The 15,247-nt window shown below is 42.3% G+C and overlaps 1 protein-coding gene across 10 annotated transcripts in view; it reads left to right on the top strand.

The window, feature by feature from the left end:
• FBRSL1 (fibrosin like 1) overlaps window positions 1-15,247 on the top strand; it is a 793,883-nt gene that overhangs the window by 225,401 nt on the left and 553,235 nt on the right. For all 10 annotated transcript variants that reach the window (XM_083716907.1, XM_083716910.1, XM_083716914.1 and 7 more), the window contains one exon: window positions 2,050-2,250. In XM_083716907.1, the coding sequence (XP_083573033.1) occupies window positions 2,050-2,250 (201 nt within the window). Of the gene's footprint in view, window positions 1-2,049; window positions 2,251-15,247 lie in introns of those variants that run through there.

Here is a 15,247-nt window from a genome sequence, read left to right as displayed (position 1 = left end):
AAGAGCCCTCCGCGGCACTCCGACCGACGGGCGGGCTCTTCCCCGGACTCAACTTTCAGGCCCCGGACTCTTGGCCTGGCACCCCTGAGAGCCCGGCGCCTGGGTGCCCCGCACCTCTAGCACCTATGGGTAAGATGGCCCTGGTCAGCCACTCATTCTCTAAACACAACACAACACTGACTGGTAGGACCAATGCAGCTCATACTGAGAGGGAATTTCTCGCCTAGAGCCATCAAGGGAGCTTCACGGCTCACCCGGGGTTTTCAATCTGATGTTCCCCACCATCAAATTCAATAAGGAGTGGCTGCAACTGACCAGTTGTCGTTTGGTTCTGCTTGCGAAGTTGTCAGGCTGCACACAAATACATGGGCAGTCTGAATGATCTATATAGCCCATAGCCATGTTACACAACAGTTCTTGCCATGCCTTCTATATCCGTGCTTTGCTTGCAGAGGAATGGGGTTTCCCTCGTCAAAAAAATCACTTTGCTATATGACCAGATGCTGCATAAACGAATTAGCTGCTTGCAGCAAAATAAAATGTCATTGTAGGTGATAATGAACCGCTCTAAAATGTCAGTGTGTATATAGCTTTGCTGTGCCTGCCTAAATAAATAAATAAGCCTTCTTCCCCCCCCCCTTTTTTTGGTGCTGAACCTATGTGGCCCCTTATGCGTGCAACGATCTGTTAATTAAAAACTGGGGGGAAAGAAAATAGCATAGTGCAGCCAGCAGGGCATTTCATCTTAGTTCCTAGTTCTTTGCTTTCAGGTTTCCATGGACTTAAAGAGTGCAAAAGCGAGCACGAAATGAACAAATGGGTTTCTGTTGCAGCCTCCAGTTTGTACAGAGACTGAATAGAGATGTCGCTGTTGTGTCTGAGACAAAAAGGCAATTGCAGAACATTTAATGTACTTAAAAAAATAAAAAAAAATGCTTGCAACCTTTTGCAGTTCACTATCCTCTCATTGTTCCTGGATAAGGTTGTGGATAATAGCATTACTTCTGTTCCGTAGATGAGATATTATATAGCTTCTTGCATTTCTGATAATATTTTATTTTATTATGTTTGAAGAGAGCTCATACAGTGTAGTGTTGAGTGTTGAGATTGGCCTAGGAAGACTTAGGATGGGGAACCTCAGGCTGAATGCGGACCTCTAGGGTGCTCTGTCTGGCCCTTGGAATTTCCCCAGGCCACACCTCTCAATGGGTTTCCTTTCCCCCCTCCTCATGTGCTTTTGCCTCATTAGAATGATTTCTGACCATTCTTCTGGATTGCCCAGGAGGGAGGGAGGAATTTGAGTACAAAGGTAAAATGAACATGGGTTGCTCCCTATATGTTTGCTTCTTGCCCACCACTGGTATGTGGCCCTCTTAAGCTTGCCTAGAAGTGAATGATGCTCTCCAGTTGAAAAGGGTTCCCTACTCCTTCCATATGGCTTTCTGGCTCTGCCCCTGGTTTATCATGGCTTTTTCTTTGTTTGCTGCATGTTGTACAGACAAGCAAGGTATTTCACCTTGCAGTGAATAAGGGAATATGAAGGAGGTCCAGGGTGCCATTTTGATTTTCCGTAAAGTCACATATAGGCATCACTCTGGTCTCTGTCTTTTCTCCTTCCTCTTCTCCAGTGTCTTTCTCAATGCTTCTTCAATGGCAACAATATTTTATGGTTGAAACTGTAGAGTTGAAGGGGTCTTGTAGGCTAAGCAGACTAGCTTCCCGCTCAGTGCAGGAGACCCAGAACGAGAGCCTCCCCAACACTTGTCCCCCAAACAAATTCTATGTGAGAAATCATTAGGAAAGGAATTGAAAGTAAAGTTGCCAATATCGTAACACCATTATACAAATCTTTGGTATCAACACATTTGGAATACTGTGTGCCAGAGGCGAATAGTGCAGAGCAAGATATTTAAATGTAAATAGGTGTTTTAAATGTAACGGGGGGCCAAGTGGTCCGGATTAAAACAGTGGGAAAGCGAAGTAGCCAGTAGTGTTTTATGAAATACCTTTTTTTCACTTCCTCTTTCTGATTTACTCCTTTTTTTACAGAAGGACATGTCATTGAAGCCACAAGAGAGAAAGGAAAAATGGGAGAGACATCCAGGAAAGAAACCCAGAGAATCTGAACACTGTGTGTCAGCTGAGCCAAGCGAAAATGGCCACAATAACGATGCCATGAGTTCGGGGAGAGAGTCGGATCGAGGGAAGGAGAGGGTGAAGAAGAAAATCCCCTTGAAAATCCACACGCAGGTAGGACAAAGGTTATCTCCCACCTTTGGTGCGGGTGGTTACTTGGGGGGGAGGCAAGTGTTAATGTTGTCATTATTTGCTTACTGCTGTTAATATTATTTGGATGCAATATTATTTGCATTGAACTTAAGATTCATACAGATGTTTGTGGGTGTGTCACACTCGGGGAAATTGCGGAGCTTCGGCTTGTTTCGTTTGAGTTGCGTTCCCCAGTTTTGGGTCCCCAGATATTGCTGAACTAGAACTCCCGTTATCCCTGACCATTATCCATGCTTACTAGGGCTGATGGGAGTTGGGAGCCCACATCATCTGGAGTGCCATAAGTCCCCCAACCCTGCTTTAGAAAAGTGTTTATTTCAAGAATTAAGTGTGGGGGGGCGTGGGGGTTGGACTATTTTGGTATTTGCCATTTTGTCTCTCTGCTGGCTTAGTTTCACTGATGCACCTGAACATATCTGACGCAAATTATCTCAGTTGTTTCTTGTGGCTTACCTTTTAACAAAATTGGTGGTGTTTGTGGCCTGGCTATAGCTTTCAAAGTTCCAAATGTGAAATCCACAAAATAGTTCTTACTGCCTGTGGAGAACCAGACTGTAGGTATTTGCCAATGCAATAAATCGGAGTCAAATTCTAGGAAGGAAACTGAAGCATCTGCACTGTCTCCTGGTTCATTTCAGGACCAATTCAGGCAGCTGGTGCATATCTTTGTAGCTCTTCACAGTTTGGGACTAGGATATTTGATAGTTTAGCCTGCCTTTGAGTTGAGATCATTGTCTGTGGCCCTCCTTCTGGGAAAGGGCCTTCTTGGTGGTGGTGTTCCAGAGGCCTGCCTTTTAACTTCTCCCATGTCATTTTCTGAGGTATTTTAATTGTCATTCTCCTGTGTCTAGTTACAAGCTGCCCACACATCTAGTGGTTTTACTGGTTTTTTTCCCCTTATGCCTTGATTATGATTCCTTATGGTTGCTCTTTTTTATATTATTATTACCCCTCTTGAAATTATGTTTTTTGTTGTTGTAAGCACTCCTGGGAAAATGTTGCTTTTGTTGTGGGGGAAGGAAGAATGGAAGGGCAGGGTATGAATATTTTGTAATACAGTAGGCTTGTATCCTACTCAGAACAGTCCTGTTGCAGTTAATAAACATAGCTGACTTACATTCCTCAATTTCAACAGGTCTACTCTGATTAGAACTTTATTGTTTTTATTTGTTAAATTTATTGGTCACTTTTTTACCACTGCAACTCAAAGCGACAGAGTATTTTAAGTAAAAAACCTAACACATGGACATAAACACACACACACACACACACACACACACACATGTAAAGTATATATACATCTGTGTGTAATGTATGTATATATACATACATTAAAACCAGCATTGAAATCAACAACAAATATTAAAACATCCCACCCATGCGTAAAGGACCTAGGCAGGTAAAAGCCAAAGACCTGCCTAAAGATATGTAACAATTGCACCAGGCAAGCCTACATTAAAGTAGACAAATAACAAATTACAAAAAGGATCAATAAACCTTTATCATAATCACATGTCAGATTTTCTTTTGTGAATGAAATAAAATGGTTTCAACCAGTTTATAATAGCCAAAAATGAAATATAGGGCTTGTGGTGTATTTAAACAAGGCTTAGATCAACTCCACAGATGTTCAGTGCCCAGGGGTTCAGTGCCTAGCACCCAGAAACTCATGACACAGGGGAGTCTGGTACCCACAAGCTCATAACATTCCACTTCCTTGCAGCCTAAGGAAAGCTGTTTATTGGCAGAACACAGTGGGAAGAAACTGAAAGAAACAGGGGGATGAGGAGGTCTAAGGGTGAAGTCTTGCTCCTGTCCATCAACAGGGTGTTGAGAGGGGTTATTTTTAACTATTAAGTAAGAAACAGCAGCCATAGTTTAGGCTAGAAGTGTTTTCCCTTGGTGACCCCGCCATGTTGAAAAGTGTGTGTGTTTGCAAGGTGTATCCTGTCCTGTCCAGAAATGCACCATGCTAGATGAAGCCAGCTCTAGATATTTTCTAAATAAATTGAATAAAACCACTTAACCCACTGAAAGATATATTTGAAAAATGAATATTAAGAGGAGCCATGCCTCTTGTAAAGCAAGGTAGCTACTGGTGTCATGTCCTCCATTGTGACACATTCCCCTACTGAGTGACTTGGCTGAGGACTTTAGGAAGAACAGCTATTTGTGGATAGTTCAGGTGATAGACGGTGATCTTTAACAACCCAAGTATTTTTTCCGGTTCTATGAAGAAAGATTATTCATCTAAAGTGTAAGTAGAATTCCTAATTCTTTCTGGATTCTGCTTCTTTGGCTGTCCCTCGAAATTTAGAAACATAGGGAACCAGGTCATGGTTATATTAAGTTTTAAAGATTGTCCTCAGGACCACCTTAGATGCTTAGAGGGAAATGACTTGCCTTCTCCCTTGGGGGCATCATCACAAGAAGGGCATCTCCCAATTTTGGAGGGTTCTTTGACAAGATGCCCTCCTCTGTGGGTTCAACTGCATGGGGGAGCCACCAATGAAAAGGCCCGTTCTCATGTTGGATATAACCTGTGGGAACTTGCTGGTAGGAATGTGGGACAAATATGATTCACTTGGCATTTAAAGGCAAGCCTAGCTAATCCATACCTTCCAAAACCATACACAAATCAAAACACAGCCACCCCTCAAAATTCGTGTTTCTCTAAATCTTGGAATGCAATTCTCTAGCCATGCAATGTGTACAAAATGTCTACATTAGTGAAACTAATGTTTGAAAATGCATTTTACAGAGGGAAACTGCTTTGCAAATATCTGATTAGGCAAAATTGCATACAATTATTATCAGGAGAAGTTTGCACTAAAATGCTGCTGGATTTTGATGTTTTTGTTTTAATTTAAAGAATTCAAATTGGTGTGGCAATGTGGGGAATCCAAACTTAAGAATGGAAAAATAAGAAACAGAGAAACCAAACCTGACAGGTTTGCCCATCCCTACTTAGAAGCTGTTGAGTCCAACAACCTGCTCAAAGCTGTATCTGCACTGCTGGGTGCAACTGCAACGCCCCGACAGATGTGAGCGTGTGTGTGGTGTGGTTTACAAACACAATTTTCGTATGCTTTCTGTGATTCGGCGTTCTCCTGTGTGGTGCCTGGCGGCGAATTTAGAGCTGTAAAGAGAGAGAGAGGCAAGGAGTGCTGGAGAATGTGAGAGGCATACCGATTTGGGCTGTTCCCCCTCTCCTCTCCCCTCCCTGCTCGAGGCCTCCAGCCGTTTCCCCCATGCATTCAAAATTTGACAATGCATTTAACAAACTCCTGAGATGGCAGTAGTCTAGCCTGCCAGTCATACACAATGGGGGCTGCCCCAGCAGCCTTTGCTTGAACTAACATGTTTGTTCAAAGCTAAGGAGGTGAAGAGAGAAAAGCACCAGGGGGGTGGCAGGCCATTTATCACTTACAGCTGCTCATCTGGGATGTTTGCAGGGGGAACTTGGTGCTCAGTCATCAGAAGCAGCATTTGTATTGCTAACAGCAAAGGTTTCCTCACTTGCTGTCCCTGATAAGAGAGAAAAGCTGGGCTAAAATAGCCTCCAGAAATTCTCCACCTTATCTGTTGGTATAGAAACTGGTGCGTGGGGGTGGGGGAGATATTTTTATTTTATTTTTTAAAAATTAGTATATTTTAAAAAACCAATTAATAGGAAGGGGTGGGGAAAGGAGCAAAGGAAGGAAACGCACATAGCCTGCGGGGGCCACATTCCCTTCTGGGCAACTTTCCAGGGGCCATAAGCTGGTGGTAGGCAGATCTCCCTTTGTTTCAGTGTTGCCCTTCTTGAACTCGTTGGGGAAGAGGATGGAGACCAAACTAAAATTAATTGGCTCTGCCTACCACTGGCTCTGCCAACACCACGCCACACCTTTAAAGTACAATTAACACACTATTAAAGCACATAGCTTCCTCCAAAGAATCACGGGAACTGTAGTTTACTGCCTCACAGAGCTCCAATTCTCACCATACTCAACGAACTACAGTTGCCAAGATTCTTTGAGAAAAGCAATGTGGTTTAAATGCCTTTTACATGCATGCTGTAATTGTGACCTTGTTCTTTTTCCCTTCAGCCCTACCAGTCTCAATGGGAACCAGCCAGCCCTAAACTTAGGCCTCATTCTGGGGCATTGGGCATGTGGAAAATGGTGGTTACAACCGCCGATAAAGATTGCTGAAGATAGTCTATGAAACTGCTCTCTATTTTTACATAAACAGTACTCCACACTGCAACATTTTGTTGCAGATCCCACTCGGTTTATATATATATATACAGCAGAACTTCATCAGGCTTGCCGATGGGGTTTTTCTTACATGTTTTTAAAGCGGGTTTTCCACCTGGTTGGTTTTCACCCAGAAGCACCCTTTAAAAACAGCAAGCAATCCGTTGGAGGCAAATTTCAGACTAGCTTTCTCCCTCCCAGTTCAGACACTGCCTGATTTGAGAAACTTGCAGCTGCTGCTGGCACCCTCTCTGCCCTTTTCGCTTCTCCTTGACTGCTCCTCCTGCAATTAAGCATCCTATATAGAACTGTAAATGCAGCCCGGCAGGAAAGAAAGTCCTAGCTAAGCTGGTGAAGTTCAGCTTAAATGTAAAGGCAAGCGGAATGGAGGAAAGAGGAAATGGGAAATAGTGTTGTTCCAACTAACTCCTTCAGCTCTATGCACTTTTCAGTGGAGAAAAAGACAACATCTGTAAGCACCTCATGACCAAGGGGGCAGAGACAGGACCTTGGGGACTTTGTGTACTCCAGGGGAAGACCTCAAGGGCCCCATTGCTCCCATTGTTGACCCCCTGCTTTAAAGACTAGCAAATTGCATCTGTTGAAGTGGAGCGAGTAGCCCACAAAAGGTTATGCCATAGCAAATTTGTTAGTCCTATGAGTTTCATTCAAGAAAATGTATGGTCCTATTTGGTTGCAGTGGTGTCTTTTTCAAAGAGGGACAGATTTGATGAAGTGACGGGCCGTGAGGTGAAGTTGTTGAGCTTTTTTAGGATTTTACCCCAAAATTGTTGAGCTTTTTTTTAGGATTGAAGTTGTTGAGGGTTTTTACCCAGGAAATAAAGTAAACTGCCACGGGGGCAGGATTAAACCGACTGGCGGGCCGAATTAGGCCCCCAAAACGGACTTTGGACATGCGAGTTCAGAGCTTTCAAAATGGCACCCAGCAATGTGCCTGTTTCAGGTGGGTCGAGGAGGGTGGTGTTCTCCATTGTTAAGTTCTTAGCTCAGCCTGAAAGCCGCTGCCACATGCTCTGAAGTCACAGATGGCTCTCTCCTGTTCGTCCCTAGTAATCTGCAAGGCACAGAGAATTCGCAGCTGCCTAAGAAACCACTGGGGAGCCCCAGCACAAAGTGTTGAAATGGGCAATACAGTATTTAGTCATTAGGGCCGCTCATCTAAAGAACTAAAATAAGGCTCATTTCAATCAATAGCAATCTGTTTGCACTGTCAGGAACTAATTTAAAAATCTGCTTTAAGTCCCGGTTAGGCATTTTGATGCTGAAAGCAGAATACAAAGTGCAGGGGAACTGTTGGGCATGGTGCGGCGGTGGCAGCAGGGAGGGAGTTAGAAAACAACCGAGTAAGGGGGGAACCCTGTCATTTTAACAGAGCTTATCCTGGTGTGTTAAAGCTTCTTACTGCCAGCCCTGAGCACACAGCTCTGCGGCACGTCTATGCGAAAAAAAGAAGCAAGCGATGCTTGGCTTGCTAAATACATGGTTCTTCCTCATTTAAGCATTTGTTTGAAGGGGTGGGACAGCAACATTGAGAGGAATAGCAGCAGGTACAGGTTGCCTAGGGAGAAAGGGGCTGTTTGCATTGGCGTCCATTATGGGGGTGGCTTTCTTTCTTTCTTTTTTAAAAAGAATATTTTCTAGAACTTGAGCTAGGAGGCAAAATGTACAGGCTCTATTCCTTTCAATTTTTTTCTGAGAAACTATCCTGCCGCCTCCCCCCCCCCCCCACTTTCATTGTTTTAATTTGTCGTCATTCCCTCTATCTCTGTGAAAACCCATAGCTGTTTGCTTCTGGAGATGGCATTTCAGGGGCTAAGGGTTCTCCCTGCTACACATCTGGGCCTACCACATCCATTTTCCCCATGCTAGAGAGTAGCATGGTTGCTAAGCAACCCCTTCTGGGCCTGGCGCCTCCTGTCAGGTTAGAAGAGGGAGTTGGGAAATTTGAAAGGTAGGGCCCCATCTGTCAGGCATCCTTTCCCATACCTGAGTTCTAGTTCTAGACAGGCCTGAATAATTGCTAGCTTTAAAATAAAATAAAAAATCAGAAGGGAGAGCAGCTGTGTTGACTTTACCCCAATAGCCTTCGGTGCAACATCAGATCTCTTTTCTACATGCCACTGTATAATCCAGTGAACAGCACAATCTTACATATGTCTACTGAGAAGTCCATTTGTGTCCTGTGCTCCCTTATAATGGAGAACCCACAGCCATAGCCCAGACCAGCCCAAGACATTTTTCTGCCTGAGGTGAAACAGAAAATGTCCACACAGATTACCCCGCCATGCAACCTGACAAGCACATTGATAGCTACCACCTCCTATAATCTGAGGCGCACCCTCTTCATCCTTTTTAAATGTATTTGTTCATTGTTGTCGAACACATGCTGAGCAGCGAATTGGACTTGATTATTTCAAAAGTCTGTTCCAACCCTAAAATGCTTTGATTCCAATCGGAACGAAATCCCCAGTACTTTGCAAATTAACTGCAGTTTGAGGACCTTTCAAATGAGAATTTTTACTTGGGTGAAAAAGGACCTATGATTCAGAGGAGCGTACCCCCAGGAAAGTGTGCATAGGATTTGGTTGTTTGTTCCTGGGGGTTTAAAAGAAAACCTTGACCTGCCCAGTGCCCAAACCCAGACACATGACTTTATCCAGAGCATCCTGGGAACTGTAGTCAAGGGTGTTGAGAATTGTAGCTACATTTCCCAAAATTCTTTGGGTAAAGTCATGTGCTTTAAATGTATGGTGTGTACACAGCCTGGGACTTCCAAGGCTGCCCAGTGAACTTTGTAGCCATGTGCACACAACTATATACCTTCAGTGCACACTTTTGAAGCACATTGACACTCAAAAAAAGTATGTTCACATTATTTTTTTCCCTCAGAGAGTTAAAATTCCCAGCAAACCTTAACAAACTACAATGCCCATAATTCTTTGTGGGTGGTAAATATGCTTCAGATATGCTTTAAAGGTATAGGGTGTGTACAGCCATAGTCCAGTAGTGTTTATGCCAAGGTCTTGGGCAGAGATAGGTCTTTCTCATCACCTGTTACCTGACGCTTTTACATGGAGTGGTCAGAGATTGACACTGGGATGTTATTCATGCAAACCACATGCTGTGCTACTGAGATATGGCCCTTCCAGATTCAATTCAAAATTGTGAGCCATCAATTTTGTGAATAGGAGGAGAGAAGAGTTGTTGAACCTCTGTTACACAGCACAAAAATAAAATAAAATAAAATAAAAGCTTCCTTTTGACGAAACCTCTTTTGCAAAACACCTTTAACACCCGTGCCTGCTCATTAGCTGATCAGTAGCAAACTCCAAACAGGCCATGGTTCGTCAAATACGGTCCCAGCCCTAGAGCAGTGTCTTGAAGAACAAAGTGCTCTCCCTCTCCCCCCCCCCCCTCATCCTCTGAGCAGCTTTCTGTGTAGACATAAAATGGATCTCATTACAATGACTGCTTTGAAATGAGGAGACAGAAAATTTTGTTGCTAACAACTTTTATGACATCAGGCTCCATAAAAAGGTTGTTGTTGGTCATTGCTTACATTATTATAAAAGAAGAGCTAAATGGTTTGTAATTTAGGGAAGCAGATTTAATTACATGAAGTAATTTACAGAAAGCCGTAATTGTATCTCAGACTCTCTCCTTCCCTTGGATTTAATTGGCAAACTCAGAACCCAAGCCTTGCAGTCCCCCCCCTCTTTGTTGTATGCAAAATCCTTTCTTTATTTGGGAGGAAAAGGCAGGCACCTTCTGTTATGTCACCTTGGCCTCAGATAATAAGAAAACAAAAAATAAACAAGAAGTTAGCATTGAATAGGGCTGGCTTGTTTTGCAGGAAGATGCTGCACCATGATGTTCAGCTGTTCAGTAGTTGAAACGGAAGAAATTAGCTTGCTTATAAATGTAGAAGCCCTTTGTGTTCTCTCTAGTAATTACAGGAGTTATGAGTTAACTGGAAAAGCTTGTACGAAACACACTCAGTCCTTTAAACTTGGAAACAACTGGAGCCTAACAGAATTTTCCTGCTAGGAATGCATCTACTTGATCATTTTTTAATATCTCCAATCCTGGTCCTTTCCAGAAAGTTTGGACCACAATTTCCATCATCTCTGACCACTACTCACACAGACAAGGGATGACCTGGAACGCCCTCCCATCAGATGTCAAAGAGATAAACAACTACCTGACATTCAAAGACATCTTAAGGCAGCCCTGTTCAGGGAAGTTTTTAATGTGTGACATCTTAGTGTATTTTTGGTCTTTGTGGAAGCCACCCAGAGTGGCTGTGGAAACCCAGCCAGATGGGCGGGGTACAAATTATTATTATTATTATTATTATTATTATTATTATTATTATTATTATTATTATAGTTGTAGTCGAAAGCATCTGTCAAGCATCAAATTGGACAATGCTTACAACCTTAAAAACAACAACCAGTTTTACAGTAAGGTACATAGTTCCATATAAGCAGCTGCCTTAGACAAGGTTGGACTATTTGACCATCTAGCCCAGTATGGCCTACTACTCTTGCAGCAGTTCTCTGGGCAGAATGTGTTTTCCATCATCCCATCCTTTTTTAGATGGGATTCCAACAATTGAACACGGAGCCTTCTTCATGAAAGCCATGTGCTGTACCACTGCTTTATGGCTCCTCCTGTTAAGGGCATGATCATTGCCTGTTGACTGTATATGTTATAGAATCACAGCCTTGAAAGGGATCTTGGAGGTCATCTAATTTAACATGAATTCTCAATGCAGGATTCAGTTACACTGACCGTAACAGATGACAGTCCACTTCTGCTTAAATACTTCCAGCAAAGGAGAGCCCACCACCTCCTGAGACAGTCTCTTACCATTAGGGAGCTTCTCCTAATGCTACAGCAAAATCTGCTTCTCTACATTTTTCATCCATTAGTTCTTTGTCTTGCTTTTTGGAACAACACAGAACAATCCTACTCCATCTTCTGCATGACTACAAGGGGTTGACCCATTGTGATGTCACAGTGCATCTGTGCAAACGCCACATTGTCCTTTTCCAGAATTCGTATCGTTAGCAAAGTTCTTCAAATATAATGCAGATGGAAGAAAAACAGTGTATAATTTGAGAAAGGAACAGCGGCATTCAACTGAAACACTCAGAAGAAAAACTCCCTTAAAACTACGCAGCCAGTCAAAACAGGTACTCCCTCAGTGAAGCTCATGCCACTCTTCATCGTTGCTAAGCAACACCCCACTTCTTGGAGCATAGATGTAATAAGCGATTAAATAATAAATAGGGTTGTTCTCTGTTCTCTGCTTCCTGGGGAACTTTAAGATACCACGCAAAAAAAATTAAAATCTAGCTGTGGAGCTGCGATACTGCAGCTGAAAGTGCTCTCTTGAGGACAGGAAGCTATTGGGAACCGTCCAGGACTGTGTGCTGTGGCAGTATTATTAACCTCAAGCATTCAAAAGATCTGTGTCAACTGCAACCACAAATTATAGGATGGGATTAAAAATAATGATAGTGTTTAGGGTGGGGGGGAGGGAGAATAATAGTCTGAGGTTTCTTTTCTCTGCCTCCCTCTCTCCCTCTGCTCCTGCCTTCTGAACCTTTTCACTTACATTCAGCTGTGCAGCGGCTATAAGCAAAGTGCTGGCAGCAGCATTCTTTAGCCCATTGAACTGTGGTGCATCCATTTGTGGAAACCTTTAAGAAAAGAGAGGCTGTGTTACAATCTACTCTGGTTCACACTGGATTAAAATGTGCTCTTGAAGGAAGTGGGGGTGAGGGGGCATATGGCCTACAGGTTTCTGAAGTGCTACCCTCCATCTACTCTCATGCCTTGAGTTGCCCTGATGTTTCTTGACCACAGTTGTTAAGAAAGGATTCTTTCTCTAATGATGGAACAGATTCTCAAGTGAGGCTTGACTGGTCCTTCCTTCCCTGCCTTTTATGTTGGCTTTAATCCAACTGATTTTTGTTTTTGTTTTTACAGTATTTTATTGTAATTTAGCCAGTTAGATTTTTAAAGTCATGTTTTTAGTCTGCTGTTAAGGACAGAATTAACACCACCCATTTAATAATTCTGTGGGGGGGGGTGCTTACTAATCTTTCTATCTTGGAATCCCAATCACGATTTATTTATTTTAAATATTTTCTGTTTTAAATGCTTGTAATGCCAGCTTTGCAATGATTAGTATTTCTTTAAGTAAATATGTTTTTTATATACCCTGTTTTGTGGGGTGGAGCCTGTTATTATTGCTGAATCAATATTTTTTTTGGGAAGAATCAGGGCAAAACAGAGAATTCAAATATAATGCAGCAAAAGTATAAAGCCTCGCTAAAGATTCGATTATTTATTTGTTATTATTACATTTATATTCCACCTTTCCTCCAAGGAACTCAAAGTGGCATGCGCTCTCTCTCTCTCTCTCTCTCTCTCTCCATTTTGTCCTCTTAACAACCTTGTGAGGTAGGTCAGGCTGAGAGAGAGGATGCTTCCGAATGCAATCCACCCATTTTCTGGAAGTATTAGACAGTGTTGCAACAAACACGTTGCAGTGTATTTTTCCACCAGTTTCCTTATTGCAAGCAAGTGAGGGCTTGACCACCTTAATATCACTTGATTTGATAGGAGAAGCTTTGATAGCAGATTTTGGAATAATTATCTTTTGTCAGTACAGATCAAAGCTGAATTAGGAATCTTTCTCTTCTTCCTACCTTACCCCTACTAACAGTCTATCACTGACCACCAAGATTTGGTCAGATCTAACATCCCTACTGGAGCAGATTTATACTTATTGTGAGGATTTTAATGCCCAAATTGAAGGAACTGCAAAGGCTCTATTGCTACCTTTAAGGCTTACACTTGGAATATATTTTCCTAACCTCACACTGTTCTTTGGACAAAAAATATAATGCACAGGGCCTGAAATTGTTGGAATTCGTATTCTAGCCTAATTTATTTATTCTTTGTGGTAGTCCTGTAGACATATCTAAGGGTCAGTGCACTTATTTGAACAAACATGGTAGAACTGCTGTCAATCATATTATAGTCTCTCCTTTATTCACTTTTGTGAACGCCTTTGAAGTGTTAGAATGAACAGAAAGGGACCATTTTCCAATAGCAATGACCATAGTATGTCCTTTAGAATGCATAGCAGCAACCAACTCTGCAAGAGTGTACACAGCTATGGCAGGTGTGAAAAGGCTGAAATGGTCTCACAGACTGAGAGTTATAATCTCACAGTTATAATCTGACAAGCTTCCATCAACTTTTTATGAGCAGATCGCCAAATCTCATTGATGTCTTTTCACAAATTCTCACAGAGCTCAGGCCTATTTGATAACTTCAATAACTACACACAATCAGCACATCTTGGCTGGTTTGGCGTGTCAATGCAAAGTGCCTAAGAAAGTTCTGGCTAAGACAGTTAGGGATTTGCATAAGAATCCATCAGGAATCTATAGAAATATTGATCAAATGTAGATTTGAAAACAGGAGTCTGAAGTGAGTTCACCATAGGAATGGAAGCTTCTACCTCTACCTCTGATTGGGTTAAATATTTTTCCAATATATTTGGTGGTTGGTTTGGATAATCATATGTACCAGCAACCTTCCTGAATGGCAACTAGCCTCCGATAGTGAGATAAAGGCCCTTATTTCCTGCCTGAAATTAAGTAAAGCCCCTGGAGAAGATACACCATATTTGTCCGTGTATAAGACTAGGATTTTTCCTAAAAAATAATGCCCAAAAATTGAGGGCATCTTATACACAGACCTTTCCCCATTTTCTTAAATCGGAGTCCCCAAAAATAGGGGGTGTCTTATACCTGGGGGCATCTTATAGACTGAAAAATATGGTAGTTGCAATTGAAAATATTCAACCCCCATTGCAAATTGGGTTTATCATCAAAATTTACAGACTTTCAGCTGTTTGCAGTGGGCAAACCAAACCAAACCAATTGAAAGTTACAATTTCAGTTGATTTTGGGGGAACCATTTGAAGCATCCATTGTGTTGAGCTATTTCAATTGCTTCTGTTTGATTTGCTCATTGCAAACAGCTGAAAGTCTGTAAATTTTGATAATAAACCTGATTTGGAATGGGGGTTGAATAACTTCAATTGCAACTGTATGCTTCCACCTGAGCTCTATAAGGAATACTTAGAATGGTAGGTGCCTATCCTAGCTGGCTTATTTAACATTTATTTTATTTATTTATTTATTTGTTTGTTTGTTTGTTTGTTTGTTTGTTTGCTTGCTTGCTTGCTTGCTTGCTTGTTTGTTTAAAGCTGCTCTTTAGCAGCTTACAAATCACCAAAAAAGAGAGAGAGAATCCTTGCCGTCAGGCTTGCAAGGCATGACACAATAGGAATATTGATTAGGAGGGACCAGGAGGAAATAAGCAAATGCAGGGTCAAGTTGTTAGTTGCAAGTCGGAATGGAAAACCTCAATAAGTATTAGACGAATTCATGGAAGATAAGGCTATCTGCAGCTACAAGCTATGATAGCTATGTTCTGTCTCTAGTGCTGTAGGAGGCAATGTATCTCTGAATACCTGTGCTTGGAATCACAGGAGGAGAGAATGCTGTTGCATGTCAATCCTGCTTTCAAGCCTCCCACAGGCATCTGGTTGGCCGCTGTGAGAATAGGATGGACTAGATGAGCCACCGGCCAGAGAGGGCAGGCTC

This window comes from Podarcis gaigeae (assembly GCF_964106915.1).
Source record: "Podarcis gaigeae genome assembly, chromosome: 16".
In the NCBI taxonomy this organism is placed as follows: Eukaryota; Metazoa; Chordata; class Lepidosauria; order Squamata; family Lacertidae; genus Podarcis; species Podarcis gaigeae.
This window is presented reverse-complemented; position numbering and strand designations above follow the sequence as displayed.